The sequence below is a fragment of the Myotis daubentonii genome, chromosome 6 (genome assembly GCF_963259705.1).
Source record: "Myotis daubentonii chromosome 6, mMyoDau2.1, whole genome shotgun sequence".
Taxonomy (NCBI): Eukaryota; Metazoa; Chordata; class Mammalia; order Chiroptera; family Vespertilionidae; genus Myotis; species Myotis daubentonii.
The window spans coordinates 6,801,364-6,824,556 of NC_081845.1; the positions used below are offsets into that span (position 1 = coordinate 6,801,364).

The following is a 23,193-nucleotide window of genomic DNA, read 5'->3' on the forward strand; positions in this document are numbered from 1 at the left end:
TGATAACATACATGATCATGGCCCGAGGAGATGTTAGCTGTGGAAGGAAGGAAGGAAGGAAGGAAGGAAGGAAGGAAGGAAGGAAGGAAGGAAGGAAGGAAGGAAGGCAGGCCGGCCTGGGGGAAAGAGGCCGAGAGCTGGAGAGGAGCAGGGTGGGGAGGGGGGTGGGGCCCATGGCAGAGAAGGACTCCAAGTGGGCAGAAGAGGAAGGAAGACACAGGTGCATTCGCCGATGAACTCGAGTGAAGTACCAGGGGGACAGGCTTAGAAAGCGACAGATCCTTCAGGGCTGGGGGATGTCCGGCCCTCGGGCCACGTAAGGCCTGCAAAAGCATTTGGTCTGGCCCTGCCAAGGCGCTGAGGTGAGTTACAGTAAGTAAATGTTTGACCAAATACATAGCAGGCTAATTTTTAAGTTGGTAATTTTGTATGGCCCTGGAATGGTGTTATAATTATCCAAATGGCCCTTGGCAGAAAAAGGTTCCCCACCCCTGCTTTAGGCGGTCATACTTCATACGAGGAGCAACCTTATACACAAGGAGGTAATTATAGAACAGTGTGCTGAGCAGTGATAGAGACGCCAAGACTTACGGGAGAGGAGAAGGGGGCCCTGATGGAGAGGGTGGGCGGGGAGGCAAGGGCAGCTCCTTGTAGCCCGTCCCTCTGACAGCAAGGGGTCAGGGGGTGGGGACAGTCTGCATGCAGGGGTGTGGCTCACGTGGGTCTTCTCTGCCTGAGGCAAAACCCAAAGAAGAAGTTGGAAGTTTGGTGATTGTAAGATGAAGGTGGAGGTGGGGAGAGGTTACCAGGGACTGTATTTTGTAAGCAATGGGGAGCCACTAAAAGATTTTTAAACATGGTCATCCCATCATCAGATTCGCTTTTAGGTGCAAAAAGCACTCTGGCCTTGTGTGTAGGATGCAACAGAGGAAGGGCAATCCTGGCAGCGTCAGCGGTGGTACAGAGAAGACGGGAGGCGGGCCTAGTCACCCTCCATCTCTCCCCCTGCAACCCCCGCACATCATGTGCCTGAACAGTCACAGGCCAGGGGCACCGCATGGTTTCAGAGCGCCCTGCCTTCGCTCATGCTGGCCCTTGGCCTGGAATGCCCGTCTCCATTCCTCTTCTGATGAACTCCGTCTCATTCTTTAAGAAGCAATTCAGGCATGCCTCCACCAGGAAGTCCTCCATGACTACACAGGAGGCTACACTTCCAGTTTGTCTTCCGAACACTCTGGAACATCATTTGCCCTGAATTCATTACGTGATGTTGAAATTCCATGCTCAGCTTGCTATCACCCTGCTCACCTGAGAGCACCTTGAGGGTTAAGGCAGCATCTCCTCCGAGTCCCTAGTCTGTGCGCATTTGCCTGGCCCAGACTTGCACCCACAGAACTAAGCTGAATGCTAATCTCCTGCCCCAAATCCTTCCGCCACCTCCACGCTGCCTCCTGAATGAGGCCCACGCTTTGGCCCGGCACCTCCATCGTCTGGCCTGTCTCCCTCACAACCCTTCACAGACTCTCCAGCACCTACTCTCCAAGTTGCTTGCCCCCACCACACGCCATTATGTATTGTATTTCCCTCCGGCTTTGTTCCCTTCCCCAGCTTCCAACTGTCCAAATTCAATCCATCCTCTGTCATTTTAAAACCTGAAGTAAACATCTGAGATGAAGCCCACATTTCACAAACCCAGAGCCCTCCCAAGCCCACCAACCAAGAGTGGGCGCCCCCCTGCACCGCCCCCATTCTAACCGCCCCTCCCTCTAGGTCCAGTGACCCATGGGGAGTGAGAAAGGCGCAGAGCTAATCAGGGGTGGGGGGAAGGATGGGGGAAGCCGCCTGGGAGGAAGCCACGACCGCCTAAGGGTGGTGAGGTTTTTGTCCCTGTTTACTTGTTGAAAATAATAAACAGAAGGGGGGGAAAAAGTTCTAACTGGACTTAATTTACAGCTCTTCCTGCCTCCCAACTTCAAAAGGAAGCCGACATGTGGCCTGGCCGCGTGGCCGGCTCCACACGGGATACGCTCAAATGAAAGCTGCGTCACTCTGCCCCACCCAGACCCCAGAGGCCCCAGGGCCAGACCACAAGATGGGTGTCTTAAAGCACAGCATCCGGCACACAACGGGACGAAGTATAGCCGCTATCGTTGTCCGTGTCTTTTTATTTGGACAAGCCACTGGCCATGATCTTGTCCACCCCAGTTCTTCCCACCAGACCTGTCGCAGAGACTTCATCTTGCATGATGTAATGTGCCCTGTAGGTTCAGCTATTATTAAGCTATGAGTGACTTTTCTTTCTTCTGAGATTCTTGAGGTCTCTGGGGGAAAGCTCTACATGAATAAAACAATATTTTCTTTCATGTAAAATAAAGTTCAGATTTTAAAATCAGTGGATAAAGCACGGCTCTTGTAAAGAAGTTTTCCAAAGGTAGTTTCGAGAAAACGACACTTACGGGATATGTGAGAGATCACGTTCTTATTGGCCTTGATTTGTAAATACCTTTGCCTTTGTAGCTTCACAGAACGTTCTCCACAGACCATCTCATAAAAGTGACTGTAAGCACTGCTGGCCCCCCTAACATTTCATACACCTCGTGTCTGCAAGTCGAGAGCACAGAGCATCTGGCACACGAGGCAAGGCCAGTGGGTGCAGAAAAGGGAGTTCATGTTGCCCGCTGCAAAGCCCTCTGGGAAAACACCCTGAAACACTGCCACTCCGGTGAGGAGGAGATTTCAGGTGGGATTTCTGAAGGTCAATCCCGATGATTTCTTCCCCAAAATTCACAAGCCTGGCTAGCATGAGATGGGAGTGTGTGCGTGGGAGGGGCGAGGAAAACAGGGCGGGGGAGGGGAGAACTGAAATGAAAAACTAGTAGTATTTGTGCTTAAAACCATGGAAGGGACGATTCTGCCAAAGGATGTAGAACGGGCCACAAGTAAGAATTGCCCTAACTCTTTAAAACAGTTTCTCCTTGGGCACCCAACCACCAGACCTTGGGTCTGTGTGGGCATTCATGTGAGAGTCACCCCTCACATCCCACTCAGAGAATGACACCAACGGTGACATCACAAAATAAGCATTTACCAACTGTGGGCAAGGGAATAAAGTTCCATTTAATGAAAATATTAAATTTCTAAAAATGTTGGCTTGGACTTCATAGGGCCATAAAGAGGAAAAGCGGAGGAGGAGGAGGAGGAGGAGGAGGAGGAGGAGGAGGAGGAGGAGGAGGAGGAGACGAGCCAGGAGCCATTCCATGGCACTAAATTTCCCTTTCTCTCCCTAGACCTAAACATGTGATGATACATAAAGTTTCTAAAACTCCAGGCTGGGCATCCCACCAGAGGACTCCCGTGTGGCTTCAAGGTTTAGGTGTGGAGAGCCTGTAAGAGTTAAAGCCACACTTCCCTACCCCCCACCCCCACTCCAGTCGCCGCGAGAGCTCTGAGTGGGCGCCCTGAGCCGTCTGAGGCACAGGACCACGGAGCACAGAGCTGTCACTGACACTTGTCCGCGTGTTAGTTGTCTGAACAAAGAAAAACAAACGCTAAGAAGCTGCTTCTCCTCTCCGAAAGGCAAAGAGCACAAACTCCACCTGTTTCATTGTTACACGAGTGTGAAATCAGACCAGCGAAGGCGTTTTCCTTAGCACGTCGTCTGCAATGGAAACAACGCTGGGTTCTGGAACCCACAGATGCAGGAATCTTACCCCTCAGCCTCTAGGGCAGCGGTTCTCAACCTGTGGGTCTCGACCCCTTTGGGGGTCGAACGACCCTTTCACAGGGGTCGCCTAAGACCATCGGAAAACACATATAGAATTACATATTGTTTCTGTGATTAATCACTTTGCTTTAATTATGTTCCACTTGTAACAATGAAAATACATCCTGCATATCAGATATTTACAGTACGATTCATAACAAAATTACAGTTATGAAGTGGCAACGAAAATAATTTTGTGGTTGGGGGTCACCACAACATGAGGAGCTGTATTAAAGGGTCGCGGCATTAGGAAAGTTGAGAACCACTGCTCTAGGGTTTTTTTCTACAGAGTTTGTTCTGAAAGTGACAGTATCTGAGAGACTCAGCGAGGCAAGGGGGAGCTGCTCCATATCAGGAAAAAAGATTTTGGCACAAAATATCGCATGAGATGTGCACAGCAGCCAAAGGCTGGAAAGCACATCCCACCACCCACGCCACAGACACGCAGCCACCAGGTGCTGGGATGAGAAGCCTGGACAGCTGCTCCCGGGAGACGGGCAAAGGCCGCCGCCCGCCGAGTGTGCTGTGCGTGGCCCAGCCAGGGGAGGGCCGCCCGGGGCAGCCGTACCTGGTTCTCTATGGCTTTCCTGTTCTTGGGGTCGCTGACCACGGAGAGCTGCAGCTCGGCCATCTTCTTCATCTTGCTGTCCATGTCTATCTTCTGCGCCAGGTTTCTGGTCTGGTTCTTCAGCAGCCGCACCGTGTCCTCCTTGCCGCGCTTCTTTGCAAAGAGGGATGCGCACGCCGAGTGGATGGCGGTGACCCAGTTTTCCAGATCGGTCTGGCTAGTGGCCTACACGCAGGAGGGTAAATAAGGAAAATAAAAACAAAAACTCTTTAGAATTGTTTTAGCGCAAAGTGCTCTCCACAGTGGCAGGCTGGGCTTTGATGTGTAACCCCTAAGGGGTATGTACCTTCACTCCCTAAAACTGTCTAATTTCGAAAACACACACAACCACTCAACTCGGGTTCACAGCTTCCCTGATTCCAGGGGGCCTGGGAGAACATGGGGAGCAGAGCAGAAATAATCCTGCCCAGCCCGTGTGGCTCCGTTGGCTGAGCATCAGCCATGAACCTGGAGGTCACAGTTCGATTCCCGGTCAGGGCACATGCCTGGGTTGCAGGCGCGATCCCCAATGTGGGGCACGCAAGAGGCAGCCGATCAGTGATTCTCATCATTGATGTTTCTCTCTCTCTCCCTCTCCCTTCTCTCTGAAATCGATTTAAAAACGTATATATATGATCCTGCAGCCCCAACATGTGGGAAGATGAGCTAGAATCAAGCTGTAAGCCTAGGGCAGGGGAGTAATAAGAAAGCCAGGTATGGCCACTCCGTGTTGCATTCTGCTGCTCTCTCAAGATGGCTTATGCTCATAATTTTAATAGAATGAGAAAATAGGACTAAAATATTAAAATTTGAAACCAGGATATGAAATTTCATGTCTACAGTATGGACTCAATTATGAAAAATGTCAGTGAAAGAATGTTTTTTTTTCCTCTACTCTCAGAACCTTTGGACACAAAGACAATGATGCTGTCACATGAGGGTTGTATTTCATTCAAAAGCAATAAAGAAAGTCTGAATAGAGCAGGATGGGTGGAGGCGCGTGGCTCTAAGCAGGCGGAGAGCACTTTCAGTTCCCGACGTGCAGAAATAGCCACACGCATCCCAGCTCCGGGGAAGATCCCCAGTGACCTCCAGCTCATACACTTGGACCTGCTGCGACAATTTCTTAATTTCTCATTTTGCCTGAATCACAAAATGAAATGCCCATTTCACACTTGCCCCTAAGGAGTCCATGTAGACTTAATCTGATGTATTTAACTTCCTGGCCATTAAGATCAACATCAATTCATTACTTTGCTTTAAAGATCATAGAACAGTGGTTCTCAACCTTCCTAACGCTGCGACCCTTTCATACAGTTCATGTTGTGGTGACCCCCAATTTCATTGTTACAAATTGAACATAATTAAAGCATAGTGATTAATCACAAAAACAATATGTAATTATATATGTGTTTTCCGACGGTCTTAGGTGACCCCTGTGAAAGGGTCGTGCGACCCCCAAAGGGGTCGTGACCCACAGGTTGAGAACCGCTGTCATAGAAGGTTTAAGCGACTTTTCTGTTAAGAGGAGGGAAATCAAATCTCGGGGCCCTGACGCTGGCCAGAGACCAAGGCATTTACCTGGCACAGGTGCTGGGAAATTCTGTTTCAGAGAACCTTTCACAAAATCCTAGACGCCCACAGCCAGTGAGAAAACGCTGTTGTCCTGCAGGGCTCCTGGGGCCCAGGACCGAGTTCAGCAGAGGCCTGAACCTGTGAGTTCTCCATGACCCTCCGACCAGAGGTAACCCACAGCCCGCACGGTGTGGACAGGCATTGCCGGGGGTGGGCTGGGAGGCACTGGAGAAACACGCTTCCCTTCTGGCTATCACCCCACCTTTTGTGAGTTCACTAACAACAACAGCAATCACAGTTAGATAACAACACTAGTCCTTAGTACTCACACACACATACATTATATCAGTTACCCCTAAGGCAACCCTAGCAGCTATGATTATTCTACCGGTGGGAGGGTCCAGAGCTCACAGAAGTTGGGTAAGTGCCCCAGCGACCGAGCCAGGACTCACACTTAAGCCCCCAGTCCCGGGGTGTGGTGCCACCATGCTCTGCGGCTTCTCATTTGCTAGAAAGTTGCCAAAAGTCCCAGCAGCAGATCACCTGAACCGTGACGTCCCTACCACCTCTCCCCCCGAGAGATGAGACCTCAGAGCATCTGGCTGGGAGCGAGTCCTGAACAGCTGCTTCTCCCACTTCCACTGGGTCCTTAGCAAGAACCTCAGCCTCTCCTGTGTGCACTCCCTCGACTTCATCTAAGAAGCCTCCATTCGCCCGGCCGGCGTGGCTCAGTGGTTGAGCGTTGACCTGTGAACCAGGAGGTTATGGTTCGAATCCTGGTCGGGGCACATGCCTGGGTTGTGAGCTCCATCCCCAGCGTGGGGCATGCATGATTCCCTCTCAGCATTGTTGTTCGTATCTCCCTCTCCCTCTCCCTTCCTCTCTGAAATCAATAAAATATATATATATGAATGATTTTTTTTAAGCCTCCACTCTGGGAATTTCGGACCTCACACCCCTTAGATCACCAGCTGTTCCCGGACAGGGATGGAGACCTTGCTTTGGATGAAGAACACCCCGTGGGCACCAGGAAACTGACCGGCCCTGGGGCTGACGCTCAGGCTAAGCCCCAACCCAAAGCCTAACTGAGCTGTCGCTCTGTCACTGCTAAGCTGTCCTCTCGGTTCTGTCCCTCACGCCCTCAGTGTACGCGCGTCGTCTCAGGCCTGCGCGCAGGAAGCTCGGCGGTACCTGGAACAGGTAGACGTCTCCGAAGGAGTTGCTGAGGCAGAACACGTTCTCCTTCTTGGGGTGCTCGGGGACGGCCTGCACGATGCTGTCCTCCGCGAACAGGGCGCAGCGGGGCGCGCTGCTCTGGTCCAGGGAGTTCTTCCCGTAGGTCTCGTAGAACAGCAGCGTGCAGCCTGTGGGGAGAAGCAACCCGGGCCTGTCATACGGCCTGAGGACCCAAGGAAGCCAGGAGAAGGCATGTATCTAAAAACAAGCAAACCTGCATGCAGCCACTGTGTCATACAAAAGAAAATGCTGCTCTCCAAAGTGTGCCTGGGTGCATTAGCATGAACTGGTGAAAGTGAGGGGTGTCTGTTGGTGCCATGTTGGTAAGAGCGATCCTACGCATGAATTGCCATTTGCTGCTGCTCACTCCCGCCAGGAACGCCTCTCGGAATCCACACTACTGGCTCACCGGGACCCCACAGCGGCCCGGAGGGCAGGCGCGCTCATTAGCCCATTTCACAGATGGGACAGCTGAGACGACACCACCCGTGCAGGTTCCACAGCTGGACCCACACCCTCTGGCCCCAGAGGCCTCGCTCTTACCCACAACACCGCATTAGAGAGAGCCCAATGCAGGAGGCCGGAGAAACTCCCATATTCGTTAACTTCCGGAGCTCCCACACTTACAGTATGCGGTCACGTGAAACCCAGTGAGCCTGGGAACCTGACCACGCATGTGAACGTACCAGTTTATTCTCCAAATGCCACGTAAAACAAAATTAGTGTATTCTTTTATCTCACAGCGATAGGAACTCTTACCATTTTAGACTGAGAGAAAAGAGAAAGTATTTACCCCCTGAATTTTCAAAGATTACTCCAAAAATGCTGCCGAATAAGCCTGCAAGTATAGAGCTTCCCCCAACAGGCTCACAAAGTGCTGTAGGCAGAGGTTATTAAAGGTCTGTTTTGATAATTAGATAGAATGCCCTATAATTATTATAATTATCATTTAAAAACAATTTCACTCTTCCCAGTTTCATGTCTTCCTTTAAAAACAAGTCTCAGAGGGAAGGCAGGGAGAGACTAAGAGAATTTATAGGTATATGTGCACAGCCCATGGACAAGACAATAGTTTAGTGAAGGCCTGGGGGAAGGGTGGGGGGGAGTGGAGGGGATCAATGGGGGAGTGTGGGGTGGGGAGAAGAGGGCATCTGTAATACTTCCAACGTTAAAGATAAATTAAAAAAACAAAAACACAAATCCTAACGTTTATATAATGCGGCACAGAAGGCAGGAGAGAAAGACGCCGGCCCCTCGCTCCGCCCTCAGGAACAGCGCACTTTCTCCCTCCCTGTGCTTTATGGGTTCTAGAAGCACCGAGCAACTCTCTCCCCACAAACATAACTCCGAGCAAGGCCCTCAGAGTGAGGGGAGGCAGCACGAGGTAGAGCTGCTTCTGCAGGGAAGAGCGTCTCTCCCTCCAGCCACCGAATCACATGGACTCTTTCTGCCAGAGACCGGTACTGCCGCTGTGTACCCAGCGCCATGCCTGACCTTGGGACCAGGAATCGGGGCAAAGGCGACAGAGCAACGCCAGCCGTCCCCAGGCCCAAATTCCTCCCAAGGGTTAAGGCGGGACTTGCCCGCTTCCCTCGCATTGTGCTCCCGGCGGCCGTGGTCTGAGTCAGTGCACCCAGGGGAAATGAACACAGCCCTGGGCAGATGCCAGGGTGTTGCCCAACCTCCCGCCCCATGGCCGGAGAGTGCAGCCCTCACGTGGCAGCGCGGGACCAAGACTGGACGTTTCGCTTCAGAGCCAGGCCGGGTGTAAACCAGTTTGCGGAGCGCTGCTGCTGCGGAATTTAAAGGGCAGGAAACCAGTCGCAGGCCTGTTACATCGGGTTGACCCAGCCTGGGTCTCTGATGCCTGGGCCTTGGCTGACGGAAGGGGCTGCAGCCTATCAGGCCTGGCACCCCCAGGGTCATGGCTGTCAGGCCCCGCCCAGTCCCCGCCAGGAGCTGATGGTGACCTGGGGAGTGGACAGTGGAAGTGCCTGCCACAGTAGCACAAAGAGAAAACAGACTGGAACAGCAGCGGAGGGACAAGAGATGTCCTATTAGTAGAATGATCACCAGCGAAGGAGAGCCATTCGTCTCTGTTCTCCTCCAAACCCACCTTTTTGTTGCTGTCCTTTGAACCCACACTCATCCCTCCATTCCTCGTCCTGTCGAGGGGCAGAGCTGCCGGCACCCTAAAATCCCTTTGGCCCCCCCGGCTGACATCGGCCCGCTGTTGTGCATCCTGAGGGTCGCTTTAGTGACCTTGGCAACTATTCCGCCCAGGAACCCCCGTGAACCCCATGAAAATCCACTCATTGGAAAAGACAGGATTATCTTTGTTAAGAATGTGTCACACCCTGCGAGCCCTAAAACACAGCTGTGCCCTTAGCATCCCTATCATTCGATGCAGGTAGGTAACCAGGTGGTTTGCTAACAGGTTCTCTCTCCAGAATGCTGTTTCCAATTTCTTTACACGGATACTTCCAGGATAATTTTAAAATTCTGCCTCAATGGACACATGTGCGTATAGACACATATATATGTTTTTAACCAAGATTAAACCAAACGGCTGAGTCCAAACATTACAACTTGGATTTTAAGCCAAGAACGCTAAAGTCAACACACTGAGTTCCCAGGGGAGAGAGGTGTGGAAAGCCAGTGGGGAGGGCTGTGCGGGGGAAACGTCTCTATCGCACGCCTCTCCTTGGCTGCAGCGGGAAGGGAACTTGGTAACATTTACTGACAGAGCACCCTTCGCCCGTGGGTCTTGAAGTGTTTTATAAGAAGCACGAGACGGCAGGGCCCAGGCCGACCGCAGATCTCGTTAGTAATCATCCGAGATGACTGGGGACCGTCCCACCCCTGGAGTCGGCAGCCGGGGGTCCCGGTGTGGCTTACAGAATGGGAAACAAGAACCCTGAGACGCGCTCTTCCAACCTCAAGTGATGCCGCCCTGGGCGCCCCTGACCCTCCAACGGCTGGCTCCGTGCAGGTGCCAGAGCAGGGACGCAGAAAGGCAGGAGTTTTTCACTTTTGTGTTTTGTTTCTTTCTTTTTACGTGAAATTCAGAACCAACTTGTCTTCTGTCTATTAGACCTGTCCTGACCTCTGGTGAACCAGGTTAAATTCCATGTCTCTCCCACAAGACTGCTGTTCACTCTCAGCTCACTTCTTATTTCCTTCCGGCTAAAGAGTCCCGGATCCTTACGTCACCCTCCCTAAGGCATGGCTCTCGATCCCCTTGATGTCACCTATGGCCCTGCTTCTCACAGAATATGTACACACACACACACACACCCATCACACACACACACACACCCCACACACACCATCACACACACACACACACACCCCACACACACCCCCCCATCACACTCACACACACACACACACCATCACACCATCCTACCATCACACACACACACACACACACACACACACACCCATCACACTCACACACACACACACACCCTACACACACCATCACACACACACACCCCCCCACACACACACCCCCATCACACTCACACACACACACACACACCCCACACACCCCCACACACACACCCCCATCACACTCACACACACACACACACACACACACCCCACACACCCCCATCACACTCACACACACACACACACACACACACACACCCCACACACCCCCCCACACACACCCCCATCACACTCACACACACACACACACCACACACACACCCCACACACACACCCCCATCACACTCACACACACACACCATCACACTATCACACCATCCTACCATCACACTCTCACACACACACACACACACCATCACGCCATCACATTCATACACACACCATCACATACACATACACACACACACCATCACGCCATCACACGCCGCCGCCGCCGCCGCCGCCGCCGCCACCCTAGGTCATACAGGGGGTGGGTGTGAAAGCTGTACGACAGCCAGGGAACAACTTCCCAAAGCATCAGTTTTCATCAACAAATTTTACATAAAAAAAATAGGTACAGCCAGGTGGCCACTGGGGGGGCTCAGAGATTGCATCAACCTATGAACCGGGAGGTCATGGTTCGATTCCATGTCAGGGCCCATGCCCGGGTTGCGGGTTCAATCCCCAACAGACACTCATGCCATGGACGGCCTGCACATCAAACCCCAAATCGCCTTCACTTGTCACACTTAGCGGCCACATCTCCCTCTCGTGTCCTCGGGGAGTTATTTGGTTATTAAACCTTAAAGCATAGCTTCTCCCTGCCACATTTTTTCTTGCTGGATTCAACCCATTATTCCAACTTTCCAAATCCCGTCCGTCATTCAGGTGAGAGCCTGCTTCCCCGGCTGCCAAACCCAGGAGAGGCCTGTGCCTCCCTCAGCCGCACGGTGTCCGGGACCCGAACCCGGAGCGCAGAGGACAGCGATCTGTAGGGTGCTGGGCCTGGGTTTGATCAACTTCCCGTTTGCTGGGGAAGAGAGTTATTAAAAAGGGAACGCCCTCCCGGTGCACCTGTCCCAGAGGCGCGTATTGGTCATGATGCAATCACGTCAGCACCCCAAGGCTGGGGGCCGGAGGGCTCAGCGTTTCTAAATAGGGGCAAACAAAGCAGAAAGCCAGCGCGGGGCGCAGTGGGGGCTCCAGCCTTTCACACACACTGTCTGGGATGTGGTCCCCAGTTCTACTTTCTCCCGGGAGGAGGAAGGGCGTCGGCCCAGTGACGAGGCTGGACTGGGAACACTACGCTCCGTTCCTCTGAAGAAGCCACAGGACAACCGGGCAGACACGCCAGGGGCTGCGCGCTGCTCTTCCCGCTCCCGTCTGTGTAAGTCAGCACTGCGCCCCTGAGAGCCTCGCTCCTCCGGGCATCTACCTCCCTTCAAGTCCATGTGCCGTCCACGCGCCCACGCCAAGCAAGGTGACCCTAAGGTCCAAACAGCAATGCTTGGGAGAACCTTCTCTCAGATTCTTAGTCCTGACCCCGCACAGTAAGAACAAAGCATTTGGTTTTCTACGGTATCAATGCGACTCTCTTCCTTCAGAAAGGTGGAAGGACACAAATCCAATAACCCAGGTGAAATCCTAGTTCTACAAGCCGCACACCTCTTTGGGGTTCTGAACACGTGCCCAGTAGGAAAATCAGGATCTGCATTCCAAACAACTAAACTACATTTGCTTACTTATTTGGGGTATTTTCTTTCCTCCAGATGCAGGAAAGGTATTTAAAAATGGTACAGAAATGCCTACAAAATAATAAGCAAAAACTATTAAATCCAATCATGTGTTAGGTGGAATCACAAAGGTGAGTATTCAGTAAGCCATATCTCACAGGTTTGAGAAAGTGTTTGTAGCCTAGGCCAGTGTGGCTCAGTTGGTTGGGCATTGTCCTGTGCGGCAAAGGGCCAGTTCGATTCCCAGTCAGGACATATGCCCAGGTTTGGGGCTCGATCCCTGGTAGGGGACTTGCAGCAGGCAGAGGATCCATGTTCCCCTTCACATCAATGTTTCTCTCTCTCTCTCTCTCTCTTCATCTCTCTCTAAAAATCAATTTTAAAAATTTTAAAGAGAGAGAGAGACAGACACTGTAGTAAAGCATGCAGGAAGATCCTATGTCAATTCCCTTCGCATGAGCTCAGGTGGGCGCGGGGCCCCTGGCACCCCCAGGAAAGCACAGAGCGGGGGGGGGGGATCCCAGAGGCCCGGCGGCCCAGGGCGCACTCACCTTTCAGCGTCACCCAGTACTGCTTCCACTTCCTCCGGGCCACCAGCTCCAGCTTCTTCTCCTTCTGCAGGGTGACCAGGGGCTTGAAGAAGAGCCAGCCGGCTTTGCGGACCACCCCCTGCTCCTTCTCGAAGAGCAGGTCCAGCTGCTCCAAGGAGCTCAGGGACTCGCTGCTGGACTCGGCCGTCTCCGTGGACGTGTCTATGTTCTCCGTGTTGGTCCTGCTGATTTCCAACTCTCGCATGAAATTTTCATAAATGTTCTGCCGGAGGGGGTCGCTGCCAATCGCGTGAGCGGACTCGCTTCTCTGGGACAGGCGCTGCGCCGAGCCCCCCGCCCACAGCGAGGTGGGCGCCTGGAAAGGCCCCGGGGCCTCTGCATGCAGGCCGTCCGAGCGGCTGTCGAAGAAGTCGCTGCCCTCCTTGGACCTCGGCTCCTGGGGGCAACCAGACGACCCCGATCAGAAGTGACGTCCCCCCACACACGGCACACATGGGATACTGTGGGTCGCTGGTGCTGTTGCCACTGAGCAAGATGCTTTTTGCAAAAGTGAATCTTTAATCAGGTCTCTAAACCAGAAAGAACTGTGGGAATAGTGCTGCCCAGCCCAGTTTATAGCCGGTGGAGTCAATGCTTCAACAGGGAAACAGAAATACCACTGACTCTCCTCCATGGAACCTACGCTTAGCATCAAGAAATTAACGAGTGTACTTAAAACACACGAGTGGAGATTTCTAGCCTGATGTTTCTTTGCTAACTGTGAATCGGAGTCTTAGAGGCGAAAATTCATGTCCTTGCAGTCTATTTGTTTTTTTCCTGGATCCTTTTAAAGGTAAATTAGAAAATCCTAGTTCCAGGGTCAAGGGGGCAGGGACATGGGACTCAGTATTGCACAAGCTTCTAGGCACAAACCTGTCCGCAAGGTAAACACGGCCTCCAGCTTCCGGCCACCTGTCCCGGACTAGACGTGGGGTCTCTGGCATCTTATTTTCCCACTGAAGAAACCATGCTTCTGAGATTCCTGATCCACAAAAGGTATACAGTGGAGCCATGCCCCCTTCCTTCATAATTAATATTGTGTACTTCATTTGGGAATTTCTTTCATGAAAAGAATTTACTATGCATTCATTCTCATCTTATTACTTGAACATCTGTTTTATTCGAGGCCAGGGGTGGGGAACATTTGTCCTGCCAAGAGCCACTTGGATATTTATAACATCATTCTCAGGCCATACAAAATTATCAACTTAAAAATTAGCCTGCTGTATTTGGTCAAACATTTAATTAACTCACCCCTCATGCCTGGGCAGGGTCACCCCAAATGATTTCGCGGGCCTTACATGTCCCTCCGGCCGGACGTTCCCCACCCCTGTTCTAGGCACTGGGCATGCCGAAGACATGTTCTTGGCCTTCATGTTTATTTCAACACAAAAATCAGAGGCAGGCAACTCTAACTAAAATTAAAATTTTTACAATAACTGCTACCCCTACGAGGACTCTGTGCACTGGATACTGAACGGGCCGAGCACAGAGCTGAAACCATGAAGATTTCCTCTTACATCTAGATTACAAGTCTAGTCATTCAGGAAAAATACCTTCCATACAGCCCATTCATTGGTCAATAGCAGGGAGGTGAGCTTAAATTATGACTCAAAAGATACTGACATTCCAAACTGGGAGCTTGGTTAAGGTCACACTGCTGAGAGATGCTAAGCACATGCTCACCGACTCAGCTGCTAGGGGCCTTTCAATGTTGCTCCCTTATCCATTAGAATAAAAATGAAAGAAAACTGCATCAAGGGCCATGCGCTGTTGGCCTTATTTTGAATACTGCAATGTGCGAAGGGGTTTTATTTTCCGGAATTCCACCCAGAAAGCAAGTGGCAAAGTAGCAATTCCTTGCTATGTTTTGTAGGAAAATCATCAGCTCTGAAGAGTGCTTCCAAATACCCAGGAACAATAAACAGCTGACCCCGAACACGGCTATTACTAATGAAAATGCTGTTCTCCGTGTGAGTTTACACAGTGTCCCAAAGGCACATTTATTTATACATGGATACTTATGCAAGAACAGAGCAAATAAGCCAGCTGCGGTGAGTCATTTAGGAAACTTTCAAAATAGTTGGATTATTTTTTTTTAAAAAAAACTGTCACTTGTTATTCTTCAAAAACTCGTAGGAAGTGAAGCAATGCTTCGCATGTAGCATTAACACGATTTCAGCAATGAGCGGGACTCTGACTCAGCCCCAAACACGGGGCTGCCTCCGATACTCAGCAAGAACCACAATGGGGTGTTCAGAAGAAGCAAAAACCCGTCAGAAAGGCACTTTCATGCCAAACTTCAACACGACCTACAAACACTCTTGGCATTTTTCTAATGAGAGACTTCAAGTGGTGGGGCTAACTTTGAAATGTTCAAAGGTAGCAAAGATAAAAGTTTCTCCCTGAGAAATGGGAAAAGATGACATTTTAGTATGTGTAACTGATTCTTACACACAGACATGAACTTCCCCAGTCTCTAATAAATTTCTAAATCTATCCATCTAGAATCCTAATAGCCAGTGACTAGTAGTGTTCAGCAAACAGGAATGAATGCATGAATGTCCCTAAATAGGCTGGCTCTCTGGTTGTGTTTTGGGTGTGACACTAACATGCCACGTGACACAGGTGCACTAAGCAGACTGATTTCCTTTCCCCCAACCAGATCGTCATACACGAGGACACTGTAGCTTGACAACCAGAGCACTCCAACAGAGAATAGAGAGAGACTCCAGATGTCTCTTGGCACCCTGGGAGCTCAGGGAAAACTCCGGTCACCACCCCTCACTTTCTAGGAAAGTGTGCCAACGTCACCTTGTCATGGTGTGCGCGCACTTTCCTTCATTGCGGGTACGGACCGCCAGTCCTCTATAGAAGTTCCTGGGGGCTCTGCAGTCATGCGGCCCACACATACGCTGGTCCTCCCCAGGGTACATGGAAGGATCATTTCCTACTCCCGCCCTCCCCCCTCCAAGTTAGGCACGGCCACCTGACATGTTTTAGCCAGTAAATGTGAACAGTGTAGAGGAGAGACACGCTCTACGCAAATCAGAGACGTGGGCTCGCTGGCTCAATGCCAGTGTCAATTAGGGTCACAGCAGATGACAACTGAACATAAGTCGGCAGGCGTGGCCCAGTGGTTGAGCGTGGACCTATGAACCAGGAGGTCACCCTTGGATTCCCTGTCAAGGAGCACGCCCCGGGGTTGCGGGCTCCATCCCCAGCAGGGGGCGGGCAAGAGGCAGCTGATCAATGATTCTCTCTCATCATTGATGTTTCTTTCTCCCCCCCCCCCCACATCCTCTCTGAAATCAATAAAAAAACATTTTTTTTAAAAAATAGAAGAAAATGCAAATCTGAAGCAAAGGGGAGAAAAACCCACACCTGCAAACAAGATGGCAGGTCTTGGGCTCCCTGCTCCCTGAGGCCTCAGGACCAGCGGTGCGCGCCTTCTGCAAACACACCCATCTCCCAGAGAGGAAAGCATAGGCCTCCCCGCGGGGCGGCACGGGGAGCTCACTCACCTGCAGTTTCCGTTTCTTCCTGGAGAGGCTCCCTGTCCAGTCGCTGATGCGGCGCATCCTGGCTTTCAGGGTGTCCTTCTTCGCCGCGTCCTCCTCCGCCAGGGCCTTGGACTTCCTGCAGGGCAGCGTGAAGGACGCGTACTGGCCGGGGTCCCCGCGCCCCACGCGCGACAGCACGTCCATGTCGGAGGCGAAGGACACGCGATGGCTGAGGCTGGCGGGGGCGCCGAAGTCCTCATCGGAGAGGCGGGCCCCGCACGGGCTGCCCAGGGCGGCCCCCGGGTAGAGCTCCCGCAGCGAGGACAGGGACGCGCTCGGGTGGAAAGGCTGCGGCGTGTCCCCGGGCGCGAAGCCCGCGTGGAGGCTGGGGGCGGGCGAGGCGGCGGCGGCGAAGGGGCCCTCGGCCTCGCTGCTGCCCTCCGCGTGGCCCCAGGGGGAGTCGTACCAGGACGACTCGGAGCTCAGGGAGCTGCCCTTGCTGGAGCGCGGGCGCGAGTGGGAGTGGGCGGGCGAGGGGCGCGGGCTGGGCGGCGAGGGCGCGCGGGGGCCCGGGCTGGGCGAGTAGCGCAGCAGCCGCACCGGCCCGCCCACCGCCTCGGCCTCGGGGGGCGCCGGGGGGCGGCCGGCCCCGCTGTGGAACTCCACCCGCAGGCACCCGTCCAGCTTCCCCAGCGTCCTGATGAGCACCCGGGGGCTCCGCTGGTCCTCGCCGGGCGGCGTGGAGGCCAGGCTGTCGTTGCCCGCGTAGCAGTTGAGCAGGTGGCCATGGCGGTCCTTGGAGGCCGTGCGGTTCTCCGCCGGCTCCTGCCCCGCGTAGTGGAACCCGTTCTCGGAGGCGAAGGCGCCCAGGAAGTCGCCCCCGGGGCCGATGGCCCGGGGCTTGGAGTGGGCGCCGCCTTTGGAGGCTTTGCCGGCGGCCGGCCCCCCGAGCCTGGAGGCGTAAGGCTGGTTACTCTTGAAGTGAGAAAGGCAGCTTCGGGCCAGGGACCTGGACTTGTACCCCGCGCTGCCTGCGTGGGCCCATCCGTGCAAGGACTTGTCGTCTTTGGCGTGGATGCTGCGGATTTTCAGAGAGCAAGGCTTCTGCTTAGCACCAGTGATCGCATGGCTATGGTTTTTAGATCCTTGAAATGTGTACTGGCTCTCGGAGTTCCCCATTTTCACCTGGATGAAGAACAGGGGCATCAGTGAGAGCCAGGACCTAAATCGCATTCCGTACGACGGAGCTCTCTAACGCAAGAAAAATGACTTCTTGTTGCAAAGGAACCAAGCAACTTCTCTCTGTGCCCGACAAAACACGGAGAGGCAGGGACGAGACTTACCTACCGGAATCGGTTCTCCACACCGTGCAAGCAAGTCATTAGCCAGGTGGATGATACAGCATTTTTGTGTGCTGGTTACTTGAAACACATAATGTGTCGTATGAGGTCAATTCAGAAATTGCACTGGCATAAGAATTAGTTTAAGGCAGAGCTACCTTTAGGCTGGCTATTACAAGGTTTTGAATCAATAATTCTTTTTTTAAAAAATATATTTTATTGACTTTTTAAGGAGAGGAAGGGAGAGAGATAGAGAGTTAGAAACATTGATGAGAGAGAAACATCGATCAGCTGCCTCCTGCACATCTCCTACTGGGGATGTGCCCGCAACCCAGGTACATGCCCTTGATCGGAATCGAACCTGGGACCTTTCAGTCCGCAGGCTGAAGCTCTATCCACTGAGCCACACCGGTTCCGGCTGAATCAATAATTCTTAAAGAAAAAACAAATTAGGGAAAAGTATCTTTCCTCTATCAGTCCAAATACAATGATTTTTAATGGCCAGAGAGGTTTATTTTCATTCTACATAACATTGCTTACCAACATAAGAGAGCACTGCTAAAAAAAACTACCACATTTATAGCATAACTCCAGCTTTCATATGTCACACAGAATAGAAATGTCACAAGGAAGGCCTAGAATTCCTCAACAACTAGGCTGAGATGAAAAAGGGGCGGGGGGGGGGGGGATAAAAGTTCTCCTTTGGGGCAGAAAAACATTTTAGTAAAATGAATCTCTAGAGCTTTTATAAAGTCTTTAAGAGTCCTCGCTTTAGAACACGAGGAGAGAAAAAAGTTTGAATATGGCTTGTATCTCAAAAAATTGTTAGATTCTTTCAATTCCCTTTAAAACCTCAAAACCCTCAATGAGTCTACTAGTGTCGCCAGCTCAAAGTGAAATTTGACCCAAACCTTCCCCACTCAGTGTTAGTAACGCTGGAGTTGAGGCTTCCAGTTATGTTTCCAAACACATTTAGTAGGATTTTAATTCTTTTATATCTAAAAGGTACAGCCACAAAATCAAAGTCACACGGACTGACCAAATAATGAAACCTTCACTTCTATACCTTAGTCACAGTCAGGCAACTTCGCCGTGACCCACAAGTCAGGTGAGCTGGATTTACCTGCAGTCTAGTTTGTGCTCTGGGGGAGATCAATGGTCAGTTGGCTTTATGAGGTCCTGGGAGCAAGGCAGCATGGTTAAGAAGTGAGTCCACGAAATGACCCTGAAAAACAGACAATATGAGAAGCTCTGTCAAGCATTTTACATCAAGTGCCCCCCAAAAATAAAAACAAGGATTTCATGTAACTTATCTGGAGAAACAACTGCTGGGTCCAAAATCACTGTCAAAATAATAAATGAAGCGTCTGTGAACTGCCTGACTCATCGGGCTGTTTGGGAGATGCAAAGGAAGCCAGGACGGCCCATCCAACCTTGTAAAGGCCATTAACTCAACACGCAGCCTGAAGTCAAATGCATGCCTTTGTTTCAGGGGTGAGCAGGTGAAAGTGCCGGAGTGAGTCATGGCTCATCTGTCACCACCACTAGGAAAACAACTCTCAGACTCACCACACCGACAGCATTGCGGGAGCATCATCCTGATGTGACAAGAAAGTTCATTGTTCTCTATTGGACCAAGTAGCAAAAACAACCCAGAGTGCTGAAACACAGCGAAGCAGCCCTTGGCTAGAGCAACTGAAGTTACAGAAGTTGACCTCATGAATGAGATGAACAGTTTTCCTCAAGCACATGTTTGGGCCTCACTGCACAAGGGGCAGGCGGCCCGCCTTCGGGGTGGGGGGGTGGGGGGGGGGAAGAGACAGGCCAGGGGTGCTGCCATCTGGCAGTGATCACTGCTGGGGCACAAAGCCTTTATTTTCTCTTCAGACATAGAAAGCATTGCTATGAGGTTTCAACAGTGAATTGTTTTTCTTTAAAGAAAAAAAAAGTATGAACAACCCTATACATCAACAAACTGGACAATCTGAAAGAAATGGAAAAATTCTTAGAAACAAACATACAACTTACCAAGACCTAATCTGGAAGAAATGGAAAATCTGAATAGACCAATTACTAGAAAGGAGATTGAATCAGTAATAATAATAAAAAAAAATCTTCCAACAAATACAAGCCCAGGACCAGATGGCTTCACTAGTGGATTTTACCAAACACTGAAAAAGAATGAACACCAATCCTTTCCAAACTCTTCCCAAAAAATCGAAAAGAAGGGAATAGTCCCAAACTCATTTTACAAGGCCAACATTACCCCATAATCAAAACCAGAAAAGGGCACTCCTATAAAAGAAAACTAGAGGCTAATATCCCTGATGAATATAGATGCAAAAAGTCTCAATAAAATACTAGCAAACCAAACTCAACAGCACACTGAAAGGATCGTACACCATAACCAAGTGGAATTTATCCCTGGGATGCAAGGATGGTTCAATGTACACAAATCAATCAATGTACTACATTGCATTATAAGAATGAAAGAAAAGAATCATCTAATCACCTCAATAGACACAGAGAAGGCATTTGACAAAATTCAACATCCATTCATGATAAAAACTCTTAATAAATTAGGCATAGAAGGAATATACCTCAACATAATAAAGGCCATATATGACGATAAGCCCGCAGCTAGCGTCATACTCAACACTGACCAGTTGAAAGCGCTTCCTCTAAGATCAGGAACCTTGCATGTTAGAAGGTCGATTTGGGTACAGACTAAGCAGGAACCACTCCCAAATGGGTCTGCCTGAAAGATCAGTGGACAGACCCACAGGGAAATGTCTCGGTGATTAACACAGTCCTGCCTGGAGAACAGGAAAAGGGGGTGACGGAGGACAATAGCATGTGCATGTTAGGTACCAGTAATGCTGACCAGCTGTTCCCTGTCTCCCTCAACCCTGCAGAAGGAAAACAGCCTCTAACTGTGGCAAGAAGGATGCCTCCAATATTCGTGAGGAATGTACTGACGGGAAGGGTGATCTCCCAGGGAAACTACGGGATTGTTGTCCCTGAGGAGTTTGGCAAGTGGGACACATACTATCTGTCATGCTTCGGCTGTGATTTCTGTCTAGAAGCAAGACCATGAATAGGTCAGATTTCAGCACCCCTGACAGGGAATTTGATGGTATTCAAGTTAAAATTCTTTTTGTTGATAGGGGGCTGAAAAGATCAAAACAATTGATTTCCTGTGAGCTTTTTTTTTTTTTAAGAAATACTTAACAGCCCCCCATGTCTTTAAATAGAAAAAATATATACACATTAGGTACACCAACCTGCAACAATAGTACAGATCAGGTATACCTAACATGCCATGAGGCCCATGATAGTTTAAGTAAAGTCACTCTGGAATAAATAATTACATGGCGCTAAGACTGTGCGTACTTGGCAAAAACCGTATGCTGTTTACACACTTTTTATAATTATTTTTAAGTTACTGAATAATTATAAAATATTCAGATATTTAAAAACTGACCACAAATCTTGTGAGCCTAAAAAGAAATCCCTGTCTTTCATTTTCTGAATTCCCTTCCAACCCCCATTCATGGGACTGTGTTGTGCAGCTTTTTAAGCTAAAATCCTAAACAAGAATGGAAGACTTTTTTTTTCTTTTTTTAAAATGTGATCAGTTCCCACCCAGGAAACGTGCAGCAAAAGGGAGGAATTTCGCAAATACATCCTCACAACCCCCCTAGCAGCTGTGACTTACTGGGTCCCACAGCAAATCGCCTTTCAGGAGGACATTCAAGATTTACCTTTTCTTCATGTCCTTTAGCTCGCCTTGAGCTGATGCACCAGGTTCCCAGTCTCCACTTCCGGGGAGCATTGAGTTTAGAACAAAGGAAACTAAAGTCCTCCAGTTCTGCCTTGTCCCAAGCCCTGGGCCAGCTGTGCAGATGGAGCAACTACAGGGGAACAAGAGGAACCCCTGCTGGGCCAGATGGTGCGGCCGGGGAGGGCCAGGACTCACTGGGGACAGCAGAGCAGAGGCCTGGGGACACTGCACAAAAGCAGACCTACAACCGAGCAAGGCAGCTAGGGAAGCTCGAGCTGTACATCCTGAGACACCAACAAAGCTTCTAACCTCACTCCAGAGCGAGTTTATACTGAAGTAGGAGCCTGATCATTGTCCAAGGCAAACATTTCAGATAGCGATAAGCGCTGAGGAGGAGATAAGAACAGGGCGGACCATCGTCAACCATAACAATATCTACCAGGCTCCCCTCACTGTCGGGTGGGAGGTTGGGGCGGGGGGCCTTCAATCATTAAGGAGACAAGTCTCAGAAGCCTCGCCTGGTTTGTGTCAGAACTCGGGCTTCGGACCTGCTTCCAGGTCTCAGATAACATGTGAGAGCTTGGGGAAATTACTTCTACTTTCTGAATCTCATTGTCTATATTTGCAATTTGAGGATAAAAATATCTGCCCTACCTACCTTGCAGATTGAGAATCAACTGTGAGAATAACAAAACAAAACAACAACAACAAAAACAATCTGTGAAATGCAACACAAATTTGCAGTAGTGTTATACATTTTTAACTACAAATTTCACTGTATGTACTATAATAGTACATACAGACCTTATAATAGTCTGCTGTTTCAGATATTTTATTAACTATTACACTAATTATTACATATGTTTATATATAACATATATAACCTACTTTTGCCCCACTGTGTGTGTGTGTGTGTGTGTGTGTGTGTGTTTGGGACTTTCCAAGTTCCAGTGTTAGCATCTGTCTGATTTTGATCAATTCCCCCAAATTATTACAGCCAGATAAAACTAGCTAACTTCTCCGACATCTGTCACATGCCAACAAAAACAATGACACAACCATGTACCTGTATTATTAGATTCTCATGCTATAAAATGTAAAAAAATCATCTACATGCTCAAGGAACAACTGGCATTACCTTAACGCAGTCATTCTCAGTGCTGGCGATCTTGGCCCCCAGGGGTAACTGGCATTATCTGTGGACATTTTCGGTTGTCACACTAGGATCATGCTACTGGCATCTCATGGGGAGAGTTCAGGGATGCTGTAACCCATAGGACAACCTCCACAACAAATAATCCTTTGGCCCCATACGTCCATACTATCAAGGCTGAGAACCCTGCCTTCCGGTTATATTGCCTGTCTCATTAAAAACACTAAAGTACAGAGCAAATATGCCGAAAACTCTAAAACAAAAGCATTCAAGTCAAGGATCCAACTCCCACCTCTGTAAATACTACCCATGCCTGCTTTCCTCATCGTGCCTCAATGAACTGCACCCAGAATCACAAACTGAATACCAAGACTTGAAGGAGCTCATTTCTACGCCTAAGGAGACTGGAGGCCAATTTGTATGAAGAGGCAGGCGAAAGGAACATCTGTGCCCCACAGGAAGGTGCTTAGGGAG

General features: G+C 50.4%; 1 protein-coding gene across 6 annotated transcripts in view; it reads right to left on the reverse strand.

Moving 5' to 3' along the window:
- Window positions 1–23,193, reverse strand: part of TIAM2 (TIAM Rac1 associated GEF 2) — a 162,854-nt gene that overhangs the window by 67,691 nt on the left and 71,970 nt on the right. For 3 of the 6 annotated variants that reach the window (XM_059699968.1, XM_059699969.1, XM_059699974.1), the window contains exons 2-6: window positions 18,906–19,007; window positions 16,464–17,627; window positions 12,901–13,336; window positions 7,137–7,309; window positions 4,332–4,556 (exon numbers count right to left, since the gene is read on the reverse strand). In XM_059699968.1, coding sequence (XP_059555951.1) covers window positions 4,332–4,556; window positions 7,137–7,309; window positions 12,901–13,336; window positions 16,464–17,621 — 1,992 coding nt within the window. In that variant the 5' untranslated portion in view covers window positions 17,622–17,627; window positions 18,906–19,007. Of the gene's footprint in view, window positions 1–4,331; window positions 4,557–7,136; window positions 7,310–12,900; window positions 13,337–16,463; window positions 17,628–18,905; window positions 19,008–21,546; window positions 21,697–23,193 lie in introns of those variants that run through there. The other 3 variants (XM_059699972.1, XM_059699973.1, XM_059699970.1) reach the window with 2 other exon arrangements.